At 39.3% G+C, this 15,677-nt stretch overlaps 1 protein-coding gene across 2 annotated transcripts; it reads right to left on the bottom strand.

The window, feature by feature from the left end:
* Positions 1-2,237: 2,237 nt before the first annotated feature.
* LEO1 (LEO1 homolog, Paf1/RNA polymerase II complex component) lies at positions 2,238-14,155 on the bottom strand. 2 transcript variants are annotated; one of them, XM_064456410.1, is made up of 12 exons: positions 14,006-14,155; positions 12,285-13,010; positions 11,950-12,054; positions 11,109-11,203; positions 10,292-10,437; positions 8,805-8,889; positions 8,371-8,465; positions 7,951-8,085; positions 7,211-7,346; positions 6,726-6,912; positions 6,358-6,455; positions 2,238-2,521 (listed from the first exon to the last, which is right to left on the bottom strand). In XM_064456410.1, exons 1-12 carry the CDS (start codon positions 14,061-14,063, stop codon positions 2,417-2,419), a joined length of 1,971 nt encoding a protein of 656 aa, XP_064312480.1. In that variant the 5' UTR covers positions 14,064-14,155; the 3' UTR covers positions 2,238-2,416. The 2 variants fall into 2 exon arrangements, with proteins under 2 accessions (XP_064312480.1, XP_064312481.1); XM_064456411.1 differs by having other exon boundaries at positions 2,238-2,517.
* Between the last annotated feature and the right edge of the window lie 1,522 nt (positions 14,156-15,677).

The raw sequence follows: 15,677 nt of genomic DNA, 5'->3' as shown, positions 1-15,677 counted from the left end.
CAACGTTCAATCTACATGCTCTTTCCTTTGGCTTAATATTTTTAGTGTGGGTAAAAAGAAACAATTCCAAGTAATTCTCACATACTTGGAGACTGGGAAAAGGGGTAGCAAAAACTCTTTGAGTTAAATAAAACTACACATTGAACTCACAACTGAAAAAATACTGTGGATAAGGGTAAGTTCATTCAAGTGACTTTAATTACAAGATGATTGTTAAACCAATTTAAGCTGAGAAAACACTTTCTAAAATTCCACGTTTAAATAAGACTTTAAAAGAGCAATTTACAGAAGAAGACAGTGTAAAAAATTACTTCTTTTTATCTTTGTAATCCACAAAAAGCCTCATTTTTGGAAGCTAAAATAGACCACTTAGTAAAGGCTTAGTCAGCATCAAACCTATGAAAGTGATTAAAACATTTTCACTCTTAGGGGTGTAGTAAAAATAAAAATAGCCAACACTTTAATTAAAAACTGACATAAAAGCAAACACCTCACCAGTGAAATGGTGGTGTGTTTACATATGCCAAGTTTGTCGGTTAAGAGGTATCTGGCAGGATTTTACCTGCAGGTACAGCATGTTACATCCATACAGAATGAGTCCCTTTCTATACAGCTGGCTTCTTCCTAAGGTTACTAATGGAAAGCAGGTAAACTCATGTAAGCAACCAGTCTCCCAGCAGAAGTCTAAACTAAGAGGATTACAGGGTCAAAATTCCAGCAGATGGAGAAAGGTTTTATCTGCACATTAAAGAGGCACAGGAACTCTTAGATAACAATTTAATTATAGAAGAAAATAACAGTTTCTCAGACACTGAGACTTGAGAGTTGAAATTTTTCACTTTGTTTTCATACTTGCAAATGTCTACACTGCAGTCAGCTGCTGAGCAGAATACATTAACACATGCAGAGCTCTGTGCTACTGCAGCTAGAACGCTTCCCGTACCTTCCAGGCAGGAGAAATGGAAGTGGAGTATTTTGACAAACTACTAGTCTAATTAAAGATGACAAAACCAAGATGTCCAGGTTCAAAGCTGTATCTCAAAGAACGAGGGAATGTCGTGAGACCAATATTCTCACTACGAGGCACTTGTGCACATCAACCATTCTATAAAAAAGCAGAATTCAGCTGGGCAGGAGAGAGCTCGGTAACAGTCCTTTTTACACAACTGTCAGCTACTTTATTTCATCTTACATAACACAAATCCACATGATAAACTTTTCACAGCACCAGTCAATGGTTTAAAGAGGCCTTAAGCTAGTTCTGTTTTCTTTCTGTTACCTTTTTCAAGTCGCATCCAAACTCTGTAGGACTGTATGAAAAGTCAGTTAAAAAAGCTACACAGATAACACCTGAACGCTCTCTCACCGAGAGAAACTACATATGGGGTATTTCATATTGGAAGGAAAGTGTGGAAGAGTTCAGATATTTCTTCTAGCCTTTCCCCACTTTACAACTGGTATTGCATCAACAAATAAGGTGTTTAGAAATAGTGTAAATGCAGCAATGATTCGGTTCAGAACATTCTCCTCCGTGACTTCCCAGCTAAACAAAACTATTTATAAAACCAACCAGGAACAATAGGAAATAGCACCGTAAAGATTATAAAAGATTGTGAGACACTACTGTTAGGGCCTATTTTTGCATTGTGGTTCATTTCACCACCTCTGCTGGCAGAAATTTCTTAGTTTTATATAAGTAAGTGCTTTTACTCTGACATGTGCCAATTATTATTATGTTATTATTATTATTGTTATTAATGCTCAAGAAGGATGCAGATTTTCATTCTGGGCTTCAATGCATGAAAAATAAACGTCTTACGTGATCAGTTAACTATTCTAACTGCAGGAACTTCACAGTTTACTCAAACATGACAAGAAATATTTTCAGTCATCAAAATATACTGGCATAGTAGTGTATTGTCCACAGTCAACAGGAAATAAGGAATATCTAGGAAAAAAACAGAATTGTACTGTACCACTCATAAGTACTTCCAACCCCTCCATACAAACAGTAAGCTACGTTGCCATATCCTTCTCAGGCAAACTAATCATTTAAGCATTCTATAATGATTAGACCGGTTTCTCCTAAAGAATTCAGTAAAAATCACCAATTAATTCATTTGGATAACCAGGTACTACAATTCTCAAAACTGAAATGTGCTGTGCAAGATAAAAAAATGCCACTGTGATGATCCCTAGTGCAACAGCTGCTGCAATAAGAGAAAATCTTAAAAAAATGAAAGGAAGTCAAAAAACTTTATTCACACCAGAAACATAGAACTCAATGGAATTTTCCTTTATCAAAATAACCCCATTATGGTTACTTACATCTTTGCTGTAAGAGAACTGTACAATATATATATATAAATATATATATTTTAAAAAAAAGAAAATCAACTTTTGTGCTTCCTTAATATCAATCGTCATCTTCTTCCTCTTCATCGCTGATCACATATTTCTTATGCTTCTTACTTGCTTTGTCTTCATCCTCTGCTTTTCTCTTTCCAGAAGGTTCACCTTCCTAAAGGCAAAGGAGGACAAAAATTTTTAAAACTCAACATACTTTGAGCTAAAATAAACTCAGAAGAACAACAAAAAGACCTCAAAGTATTTTTTATAAGAAAAGCAAAATTGCTAATTCCAGTTTTTCCACTTCATGCTACTGTGATGCAGGACTTCAGTCAACTTTGCTACCAGTCTCAAACCCCGATCCAAGAAGGTCCATAACACAGCTGCAGCTCCATTTACCTCAACAGACATGCAACCATATCTGCTTCAAATTGAACTGTGGCATGAAAGTAATTTACATCATAATCTGGATTTATGGCACGTACAGTATTATTCTCAGCAAGTCTTAAGAGCATGGGTAATACCTAGAAATTGTAGTGAGTTTTTTGACGTGCAGAATCTTTCTCTTCAGGCAGCCTGTGTAGCCTTGCTAAGTTTTCAGACTATTGACTCTTGTACACCCTAAGTTAGAGCTACTGAAGCAAAGAAGAAATTCAGTAAGTGGGTAAGCATTTTGTTTGTTTGCTAAATTAAAAAAAAAAAAATATTAAACTGCTCTCTGGCATAAAGGCAAAAGACTGATGAGAAACCACTAGTACTGCAAATCAACACAACAGTTCACAGTCCAAGAAACAGGAGGCTTCAAAGAGCTGGTCAAAGGAACTCAAATCACTGAGTTGATTACCTGTTTGCAAGCAATACCATAATGACTTTTACAGGCTGGATGCCAAATTTTTAGCACCTAAATATAGAGTCAACAGGTTGATTTTTATGCCATGTGCATTTACACCAGTTCAGATTAAATCATCCTTCCAAACAATATTTTAAATCAGAATGCTATGAAAGGTTTAATCAAACTAAAAATCACTAGTTGTTATTGCAAAACTCAACAATTTTGACATGAAGAACAAGTGGTAACAATTGTTGTTTAAAAAAAAGAGTATCTTTAAAAATACCCTCAGGTCTAAAGTAACCTCACCCCTTTTTCCATTTGTTGGTTGGTTTTGTTTTTTTTTTTTTATTGGTTTCTTTTTAAAGCAACTCATATTGCTTGGCTTTTAATAAGCAGCAAAGATTGAGTTTCAGAACTCTAATGAACGATTTTTTATTCAACGCATTTTATGCTATATTAACATATCAAGTTAGTACAGTGAGACTCTCAGGAAGGAATTTTAAGCATGGAAAACAGAAATTAGTAGGGGTGGGAATTTCAGTGACAGCTTCTTGCTCAGAACAAGCATTCTCTTGTTGTCTAGCTAGTCTATTGTTAAATGAGTCATCTTTCTGTTTAGCAGACTATCCCCGTTAACTACAGTAACAGTAAAACTACTTGCCATGTGGTGATAAAGTGTATCAGTAATAGACTGACGTTTTCAGGAATGGTAACAAACTATCATCAGGACAAAGATTTGTGCTGTGTTGTTGACTGAGAGCACATAAAAGCAAGTGTGTGTACAAGGAAGTCTGTGTTTCACGTATGTGGATACATATTGCAAATACCATACTTCCTACACAATGACTGAAAATAAGTAGTTAGGCATCACTGGAGGGTTTTTTAATACTGTAGCACCCCTCCGTGGCCCTGATGGGAATATTACCTTGAATTCATGTAATTTTAAAATGGAGGCTATTGTTCCTCAAAAGCAGCAGAGAAACACTGTTGCCTAGACCTTTTCTTCCAAGAGACTGGAAATACAAAGTCCTGGCATTGCTGTATCATAAACTAACAGTTTATTTATCTTATAAACAAACAATTCTATTTCTACTAACAAACACTAACAGAGCTCACAAAATTACAGTTTTGCATATATGCCTCACTATGGCTGTCTCCAGGATTACTGTCATACTTTCTGAAATATTAACTTTTCCTCAGTGTGTCATAGAAAACCAGAATCTTTGTCTTTAAAAGAAAAACTAATTTTTTTTACAATGCCTATTAATGCAAATACTCAGCTGACAGTAAAGAGGATTAGCGTCACAGCAGCAAGAACATGCATTCAGACTAGCAAACATCCAACAGGCTGGGAAATAAGATATGCCTCCCAAGAAAGTTACAGGAAGCACAGTATAGAAATGCAAGTGCAAGCAAACTTACTCCTTCAAAAATGAAGATTTCTTACATTACAGAGGTATGTATTGTACTAAAAACTGTCATATATCGGTCATTTAAACACAACCTTGGAATTTCAGCAGCTGTGATTACAGAAGTCTGACATGCATTCATTCACTAGAAGGATACATAACAAGCTATGCTGCAAAACTACTCTTTTAAGAAGAAAAGAATGTTTTATTATGGAAGCCTCTCAAATCCAAGGATAAGGTTCTAGCCACTTCAGCAGCTATCAGAGCAGCACACTAGATATGACCGTAGGAAATCAACTGAAAGAAATCCTAGGCTAATAGTTAAAATAATGTAAACATTTAAGATAATCTCTTAAAGGAAATGATGATATAAAGCATTAAAAAAATTCCATAAGCTTACACTGACACACTCAAACCTCCTTTTTTTAACTTCTGCATGATATTCTACACATGAACATTTAAATAAAATATAATTTGACATGAAGATCAATCAAACTAGCATGACAGTGTAAAAATATCTCTTATAGCCTACAAGGGAGTAATAAGAACCTATTAAGCTAAGTTAGCTTGTATTTATTATTCTGCCACATAAGCGAAGGTGCCTATCAGCAGAGTTCAGATGTGTCCAAACTACCACTCCTAAGCCATGCTTGGCTTAAGAGAAATGCAAGCACAGCTGCAACTCACAGCTGCACTGTCATGATCAACAGCACAAGTACAGTAATACAGAACTGGTGGTGTCTAAAAGAAAGCAAACTAATGGGCTACTAAAACTAAGTAGGCCATACACCTGACCCAACCCAATTCCCCCTTCAACAGGACAGTGGGAAGCCAGGAAGCCAGCATCAATTGTCCTTTGCCATGAATTCCAAAATTCCCTCTTCTTTCAGCTTCCCAAGGTACACAGTAAATGTCCCATGGTTCTTTGCCACAGAAGCATTTTACGAGGAGCAAGGGTCAGGAAAATAGATTACACAGGTATAGCAGATATAGGACAGAGTCCATGTACTTCCTGGTTCCACTTCTATCACTGGCTGAAAATAGTTAAGTTTTAATCTCAGAAATGGTATCTATCAATTTTGGAAAGTGTTACACTGCAGTGCTGTAACAGAAGCAGTAATGTTAGTTGAAATGAACTAAACCTGAAGATGTGATATACACAGAGATTCATTTGCTCATACCCAGCAGTGATAAATTACAAACCAATAAAACACAATTTTAGAAGAGGAAACAGCACTATTGCCATAGCTAACAGTTAACTTGATCATGGCCTAATGTTTAGGATGTCTCTTGGGTGATGAATAATGTCTATTTAGCAATGGAATTCAACTGGTTTTAACACAGTTTTTTCACTCTTCTATTTAAAAAGAGCAGAAATATTATGTGAAAGTGCTTCTGCTATTTCCATAGTAAAGAGGAGAGGACCAAGTAGCTTAGGAGACAACACTACACTAGGATTCTGATATTAAGTCTTCTTACTCCTTGCATAATTTTAGTGAAGTAATTTTACATAACTCTGCATAAATTTTTCCATCTTTAAATCAGCAATAACAATAGTGACCTCCTTTGGGAATAACTCAGGTCTATGAACTAATGCAGTGTGTAAGAAATTGGTGATTAATTACCACGGAAAGCACGCCAAGTCAAATAACACATTCATCAGAGCATAAATGAAACCACAAAAGTCTCAGCTTTAAAAACTAGATTTAGTGCAGGAAATGGTCCCAGCCAAAAACAAGTAGCTTAAGAAAAAAATCTTTTTCTTACCTCATCACTAGTAAGTTTCTTTGCCTTGAGCAGTCTTTGTGTTTTATCTTCATCTGAGCCCTCATCACTGTCAGAAGAGTAGATTCTAGCACGTTCCTCTACAGAGAAAAATGGAAAGACAAATATTTATGTTTACTTGAAATTGGTAAGGAAGAAAAGTATTAAAAATAATTCTCTTACATTTAGTCCCACAAAAAGCTGGCAGAATCTAACCCCAGAGTAAACAAAATAAACTTATACAAACTCAATTCATATCTCCTCATGTATCAAATGAACTGGAAAATACAATCTCACCAGGACTCTCCTGTGAAATTAATCCACCTGAATCACACAGGCCCTACGTATGTGCTGGTAAGGTTTGTTATTACCTCTGATGCCACCTTTGTATCTGTTTTTGATAGCTGCTAGACTGATTGCATCATCTCCCTCATCCTCTTCATCATAGCGATCAGGTTCTAAATAATTTGCACTCAGACCACGCTGATGCTGCTTCTCCCGCATTCTTCGCTGCTGAGATTCTCTACGAATGGAAGCTCTTAATCTCTCCTCTTCTTTCTATCCAAAGAGAGAAGCAATATATGACAAACGAAGAAAAAAAATACCGAACAACACCATGTGTTCTACTGTAGCTTTTTAAATAATTTCACAGCAGTGTAAAGATTGTATATACTCTGATTTTTTTGTGATCTGTAAGGTTAAGCAAACTGCGCCCATGGCTAACAACTATTGTCTATAACTCCAAAATACACTCTGGCTTTCATAAAGCCATAGAACGTTCAGAAATGTTCAGCCATATTACAGTTGTGATTCTTAGATTAAAATCAGCAGATGAGAGAGTCACATGCCACAATACCTTAATCATTTCTGTGCGCTGAGACTCTGGATCGCGCCCTGCCATTGGCAAAATGCGAATTTTCTGGGTCTTTGAACACCTATCTGCCAGAGACAGAGTCATCTTCCTGTGAGTGGCACTATCTGTAGAGTGTGGCCTGTTAAAAAATTACTATGGGTTAAATACGTCTTACAGGAACATATCCATTTTTAAAGGACAACAGTAAGGCCAGCATACTTAAGATTTCAAAGATTCACCTACACAAAAGTAAAAGCATCATACTTTTTTTTTTTAAATTTATTTATGTGCATTATAACAGCTACTGGAGACATCAATTCCTCTCTCAGCAAACCATCTGCAGTCCATTACCAGCCTAAATAATCATCCTCACATTTCACATCAATATCCCAAGAAATAATCATCATCTTGATAGCAATTGTACATCAGAAGGAAGGCTCATTTCAGGGAATATTAATATTCATTCTGATTCAGACAGGGACTTGCACTTGAAAACGCAAATTAAAATACCTATTAAAAATACATGTAGCCTACATATTGCAGTGAGTTGCATATTAACCTTTCAAAATGGGACACCTAATTTAGGAAAAATCTTGTCAAAATACTGACTTTGGAAAATAGCACATTCTTATTAAACAGTTAAGCTCCAAAGATTTAAAAACTGGTATCTAGTTTTTATATACTAGTTAAAACACTTAATTGCAAAAGTAGTATCAACATTTGATATAGAATAGCCTGTTTACCTGAAGGTTAACTTTGTCTTGAAAACAGCCTGTCCTTGTAGACCTGTGCCTTGTCTGATAAACAAATGGTTGTGATCTCCCTGCAGTGGTGCCTTGTACACGTCAAAGACCTCATTGCCCAAGTGCAGAGACATGCTTAAAAGAAATTCATATATCAGTTACTTGATAAAGCCACTACAGACTATTTTTTGCCTCATTTATAAATGGAGAAAGCCTTCATGTCTCTTTTTTATATATAGCCAACAATTTTATCTCAATCCAAACTAAGCAGAGCATAAAATTTTTCAAAGCACTGAGACTAAAATAATTTCTGCTGTGCAGAACTGACATCAAAGCCTGTTGACTTTCCAATTTTGCATGTGATGGCATTTCACTGTATGAACAATTTTATTCCTTCAATAGCAAAAAGTCCAAACTAACCTTCCATCCGACCATTTGACTATCCGTGCATTACTTTCTCTGATCTCATTCCCTTCCTCATCTCGTCGCATCCGCCATCGTATTGTGTTTTCTACCTGTGAGGAAAAAACCCAAACCACTTTTTCTAGCTCATAGTAAGGCATACTGTGGTAAAATATTCTCTATATAGATTGAAAATTACAGTTAGAAATGCTAGATAATTTGCTGCATGATGCAAAGAAACAAATGTGAAAGGTATTGCTTTTATAGGTGAAATGCAGCTGTCAAGCTTTTTTTAAATTTGTTACTAAAATAGATCAACTTTCCTCAGTGCTAAACTGCTCCACACATTCATAATCTGAACCATAGCTTAAAATGCCATTCTAAAATACTTTTAGAAATAGAATTTGAAGAAATGTGGCTAGATAAGTGTAAAAGGAACATTAACATCATACCTTGAGTTTTAACCTAGTTCTACCCTCTTCATCAAGCATCTCCTCATCTTCAAATTCATCTTCATAATACTGAGGATCAAAAGGTCTGTAATAAATTACATAACACAGACTTTATTCTTCTAAAAATCAATCCAGATCATTCTAGAGCTGTGCAAAATAACGGGCGCTTGAAACGTTTAATTTATACACTGCACACAACAGTATGCACTGCAGCTGTGAGACAGCCATTTCTGCAGTAATGTAATTTACTTCATTGATTCTACAGCACGGGAGGCCTACCCAAGTGTCTTCACTACCATCAATTACAGCCACTTTAACATTCAGGCCCTCTAAACGGCTCTAGCTAAAGAAACAAGTAAGAAAATACTGTTTCCTTAGTATCAGGATTATGACGTAGGGTTAAGTCTGGAACAAAATATGTACAATATTGTACAGAAAAAATAAAAATTATCATCTTATAAATGTGGTTAATTAGGGATTTTCTGAGAGCACACCTTTGTCATTTTTTTAATTGAATCTCAAACCAAAGGGAAAGGAAGATGAGATTGTTTTTCCTCTCTTCCATTAAAACCTGACCGCCAGGGTGAGAGTGAGTGGGGGAAGGCCATTCCCTAGCTTCCTTCCTAATAGTTTCTAGGTGGCTGCTGCAAGGGAAAGAAGTGATAAACAGACTCTGCTATTGTACAATTCTACTTTCAGTCCTGTCTGACCCCAAAAAATCCTTAGGGCTTCTCTCACTGATTACAGCCACTAACAGGATTTTTAACAGTTCTCTCCTGAAACTATAGCATGAAAGCCAGGAAGAATGATTTAACTAATGTATAACAGAAACAATGCTACACAACCAGCTAACAAGGCACCTATTAAATAATGCAATAAAATTACTTAACAAAACACTCAAAGAGAGAGATTTAACAGCAATTTACTAGAAGTGCTGAAGGCAGGCTTTAGGGCCATACCTAACATGACCAACAGCTCTAATAATTTGTTTCTCTTTATGAATTACAGAAAATTTCTTTAGCTTGGGTTAAGTAAATAGGAATATGAGTAACCAGCCTCTTCATAACTAAATAGTACATTTAACGTACACAAATAAATAAGGGCGTATTCTAAAATTCAAAATTATATTTTTAATCACTCAGAAGTGCATGAAGATCCTGTGCATTTGACTTTTACATCTCTGAGAGCCTGAACCTATGTTTAAAATTCAACTGACAGCATGTGCTTTCAGTTAAATCATGTTTCTGTTTGGTTTTTAAAGACAAAAAGTTACTCAGTCAAGCTGAAACCCAAGCTCGTAAGAAAACTACTCAGCACTTGCTTAGACAACAACAGATAGTACTATTGACTGATCACAACCAAAAGCACAGATCTTAATGTCAACCATTTTAAATATGGCCAACATATTTAATTGTGCTACTAAAGCAACAGCAATATAGGGAAACACTAGAAAAACCTTATCAGTCACATATTTAATGTACAATTACCTGGGCTCCACACTAAGGAAGTTGGGCAGCTTCACAAAATACAAATCATTACCCAAGTCTGTGTTTACTTTTGGTATTTCTACCTCTATTCTAGTCTCTGGAATAGGCTCTTCTTCCTGCTGTTCTTGACTCAGTCCGTTCTCATCCTAATGAAAAGAAGGAGAATAGCAGCGTAAGTGAAAGAAGTCTATCTGGCTACTGTTGCTCTATTAAGCACTTATATTTTGCTTGAAGAAAGGTCATCCATACGCACAGAGAGAGATCAGGAAGCTTTGGGCAAAAGAACTTGCACGTTTTCAGTGAAAGCAATTCAATTTATCATTTTCATATGCCACCTAAGTGATTTCAAATACCACTGCAAACTCAAGACACCAAAGACAGTAAGGAAATAGCAAAGGAGCTGATACACAGTTTTCAGCTAAGTGCTGGACAGTAACTGAGGTACAACTTTTCCCAGGTTAAAAAATAATAATTATGTATTATCATCAAGACCCAGAATGATAATATTTGCCAAACAGCTGTACTAATGTACCAAAGACAGCTATGACTTTGTATGTTAATGACAAATCAAAGCTATTCAGTGTATTTGTTTAGTACAAAAAGTGGAGCAGCAAAGGGGGAAGTCAGATAAATGAATCCATCTGATATTGCTATGTATACAACTTTAATAATTCTTTTACCTAGGGCAAAATTATCCGTAATGCTTACTTAACGCTCTTAAATCTTTTTTTCACTAAAATATTATCAAACTCAATCAGTGTTTACCTTTTCAGAGTGGAATGGTATGTTAAACTTTTCAAAAGTCAAGTCTACTCACAATGGGCTGTCCTGGAGTTGGTGGCTTGTCTTCTCCATCACTCCCTGAGGAAATATCATCTGCACCTCCAAACAGATCCATGACATCTGCATGCTCTTGAGCAGAAAAATTACTATTTAAAAATACATATATAAGTGCACACACCCCGCTACATGCAAGCACACTTAGAAAAGAAGACTAACATAGCCTTCACTTTTATTACCAGTTAAGATTACCTAAAAAGGTTAAAAATTGGCAATGTTTATGAAGCACACATTATTCTCTTATCCTGAAAAACAGTTTTTCTTTGTATTTTTAAGCTAAGGATTCAAGGTATATTCTCCTGGAAATGCTCTACCAAATAAGGGAATCTACCTGAAAAATGGCAACAGAAGAATCACGAGTACAAGATCATCCTTTTCTCAAGTAAACAACTTAAATATATGTGAAAAGCAACTTATGCATTTTGGAGGTTTTACTTCTCAGAAGAATCATCACCTCTTTCTCAGCCAGCTAAACATCACAAACACCAGTATAGCTTTTCTGGGCTGCCCTGAGTAGAGGAACCATTTCTTAACATCTTTCAGTAAAAGTGTGTGAAACAACATTCACAAAAGAAAAGCTCTGTCTCTCATGGAGGACACTAAAAAACTGATAAAGCTAACTAGAGATAATCAGCAGAAATACAGCGTGTACTTCCCCACACACAATTCTTGCTGTGCTGTTTTGTTACTTCCACGGCACTCTAGATACACTGTACAGCAAGCGCTGTGAATTTTATCAAGTTCTGTAGCAGATGAATGGTATGCTTAAGATCAGTATTAAATGAACCAAAAACCACCAAAACAACATCACCATTTACCTTTCTGTCCTTCTGTATCACTGTCCGCTTCTGAATCTGATGCAATTGGTTTCTTCCGCTTCATTCGCAGAACTTCATCTTCGCTATCACTGCCCCTCACAGACTCTGGTAAGGACCATAATTATTCTCAGCAAATTAAAAATTTTTTCCTACATATTTAAATATCCTTTGATTTAAAAGTGCTGCATAAAAAAACATTACAAAGATGACTCTAGTTGAAAGCTACGTGATTAATGCCTTTATATTGAAGGCTGAATCTTTTCAGGCCAATATAAATGAAACAATAAAAAGAGATCAAACCAGAAGCACATCATTACCACTGTACTCAGTCCTACCAGATTTATGCTCTTGGTCCTCCTCATCAGAGTGCTGGGCCCTTTCGTCATCGTCAGAGTTCTGCATCTTCTCCTCGTCAGAATGCTGGGCCCTTTCATCATCATCTGAGTTCTGCATCTTCTCCTCATCCGAGACCTGCGGCCTCTCCTCATCATCGGAGTTCTGCATTTTCTCCTCGTCTGAGTTCTGGAGTCTATCATCATCATCAGACATCTGTGGCCTTTCATCTTCATCAGAGTTCTGCACTTTCTCCTCATCATCAGAGTTCTGCTGCCTCTCCTCGTCATCAGAGTTCTGCCGTCGCTCCTCGTCATCCGACTGATCGCTTTTGTCCTCCTTGCCCCACTTCTCATCCTCTGAATGCGCTTTTTCAGAACCATCTCCCTCTGAATGATGACTGCCTTCATCTGACCCATGTCCACGGTCATCCTCCTCATCGTCATGAGCAGCTTCTGAAACACTGTGCTGGTCCACGTCTGACTGATCATTATCTTCATGCTCAGAATGTCCCGAAACTTCAGAGTGGTTGTAGGATCTTTCAGAGTGGTTGTCACTCCCTGTGTGATGAGATGCCCCTTCATCCTCACTGTCGTCTCCAAATAACTCCTTATTACTAGGTTTTATTGCCTCCCTGTCATCATCCTGGTCACTGTCGCTTCCAGACACGTTACTACCAGAGCCAGCATTCTCCTGATCGGAATCAGATTCAGATCCAGAATCAGAATCTGCAAAACAAACATCACCCTTTCAAGAGTTGAGCTGTCCCTACAAGGATACCACAACAACGTAAGGTGACAGGCATTGCTTTAAAAAAAAAAAGAAAGCCTCCAAACCCAGAAAGAAAATTTACAGCAAAGAAAAAAGTTACCTAGAAAAATAAAATAAAGTGTCTAACACAGGCACAGCCAATGCAAGACACAATGAAAAAATTATGGATGCCACATAAAGTTACAAACCGCAAGCTAATGTCTAAGACTCTGAAGTTGTAAAAAGAATAAGCAATTGTACAAAAGAAAATAGAATTTGAAATAGGGCTTAAAGTAAGTAGATACATACATATGGCTTACAAGATCCTACAAATCTAAAACTGTCGTCGTGTCTTTAATCCAAGTTAGCTGTCTTTTGTACCCTGACACCTCTGTTACAATGGACCTACTCTTGAAAGCTGAGGTTGTTGAAAGCAGTTTCAAGCAGGGGGGGGGAAAAAAAGAAACGCGTGCCTTGAAAAATAATTTATAGAAATTAAGACAAGCATTTTAAAAACATAGAAATTACTTAAATCGGGAGGTGTTTCATTGCTGTTCTTTAGACGCTGATGGCAGCTAAAACTTTTTCAGATAACAAGGGACAAACAGGAAAAGCGCCTTCTTTTCACCACCTCAAATCCAAACAGCAAGCGCACGATTAAACGTCACCAAACCCAGAAGCGCGCTTTGCTTTTGTTCCCGATGGCGAGTTTTCCCTGGCTGCGTTTCCGCGCAGCCCCGGCTGCGAGCCCGGGGCCGGCCCTTCGGAGCGCGCCCAGGGCCGGCCGGCGCCGCGGCGGGGGCAGCCACGCGAGCGCGGCTCCTTCCCTGTTCGCTCAGAAAAGCGGGGGTGCAAAGGCGGCGCGGGGCAGCGCCGCACGGAGGGGCGCGCGAGCCCCCGGCCTGCGGGGCGCCCCCCCGCCCCGCCCCGCCCCGCTCCGCTCCGCCCGGCCCAGGTCGCCCGCGCCCCGCACCTTTCTGCTCAGCCTCCGAGTCGGCGTCGCTGCCGAAGAGCTCCTCCATGTCGGCCATGGCGAGAAGCCGGCCCGGCCGCCGCCACAACGGCCGCGCGCCCACGGCCACACCGCCGGCGCTGCTCTGTGACGTAACTCGGACCGCCGCGCGGCGCCGCCGACGGCTGAGCCCGCGAAAGGGGAGGAGGAAGAGCCTGCTCTTAAAGGGGCCGCGACCCGTGGCCGTTACCGATGACGGCGACCTCCGCTGCCACCAGTGACGAACGCGTGTCGGCGCCAGCCGGGCGGGCGGTACTGCGACCCCCCCCGCTCAGAGGAACCGGGAACCGTTTATTAACGCAGAGCGGCGTTATGAGAAAAGAGTGAAGGGGGATTTGTTTAATATCTTTATCAGTGATCTGGACAAGGGGATCAAGTGCACCCTCAGTCAGGTCGCAGATGACACCAAGTTGGGTGGGACTGTTGATCGGCTCGAGGGTAGGAAGGCTCTGCAGAGGGATCTGGACAGGCTGATTCGATGGGTTGAGATCAATTGTATGAGGTTTAGCAAGGCCAGGTGCCAGGTCCTGCACTTTGGTCACAACAACCCCATGCAACTCTACAGGCTTGGGGAAGAGTGGCTGGAAACCTGCCTGGTGGAGAAGGACCTGAGGGTGCTGGTTGACAGCCGGCCCAGCTGAATATGAGCCAGCAGCGTGCCCAGGTGGCCAACAGCATCCTGGCTTGTATGAGGAAGAGTGCAGCCAGCAGGAGCAAGGAAGTGATTGTGCCCCTGTACTGGGTACTGGTGAGACCTCACCTTGAATACTGGCTTCAGTTTTGGGCTCCTCACTACAAGAAGGACATCTAGGCCCTGGAGTGTGTCCAGAGAAGGACAATGAAGCTGGTGAAGGGTCTGGAGAACAAGTCTGATGAGGAGAGGTTGAGGGAACTGAGGTTGTTTAGCCTGGAGGAGGCTGAGTGGAGACCTTACTGCTCTCCACAACAACCTGAAAGGAGGTTGTAATGAGGTGGGTGTTGGTCTCTTCTCCTAAGTTACTAGCAATAGAACAAGAACAGCCAGCTTCAAGCTGCATCAGGGGAGGTTTAGGTTGGATATTAGGAAAAATTTCTTCACTGAAAGAGTGGTCAGGCATTGGAACAGGCTGCCCAGAGAGGTGGTGGAGTCACCATCCCTGGAATTGTTCAAAAGGCATGTAGACTTGGCACTTCAGGGCATGGTTTAGGAGACATGGTGGTGTTGGGATGACAGTTGGACTTAATGATCCTAGAGGTCTTTTCCAACCTTAATGATTCAATGATTTGGTCACAGCTGCACATGCAGGTTCCATCAGTGCCCTGAGGCCTTAGAGCAGCCTGGAAGAGGACAGCTAGTGGGCAAAGGCCAGCAGCAAAAGAAAAACTAAGTTACGGGTATGCTCTCTGTAGGAACTCACCCGGCCAGGTGGCTAGTCACACCTAGTGCTTGCTGAGTACAGGTCACCCTGCTCTACTGACCTGTAGTTTAAATACAAGTTCTCCATCAATTCCATGCTTACTTCCAGAGGGGCCATTTAGTCACTCACTTTCCTACTGGAGAAGAAAAAGTAATGATTTGACATAAACACACGGGTCGACTTTGAGCAAGTCAGTGCACTATTTAAAAAAAATTAAATTAAAATAAAATAAACCA

The sequence above is a fragment of the Phalacrocorax carbo genome, chromosome 7 (assembly GCF_963921805.1).
Source record: "Phalacrocorax carbo chromosome 7, bPhaCar2.1, whole genome shotgun sequence".
Taxonomy (NCBI): Eukaryota; Metazoa; Chordata; class Aves; order Suliformes; family Phalacrocoracidae; genus Phalacrocorax; species Phalacrocorax carbo.
The sequence above is the reverse complement of the archived record's forward strand: the minus strand, read 5'-3'. Positions and strand labels throughout refer to the sequence as shown.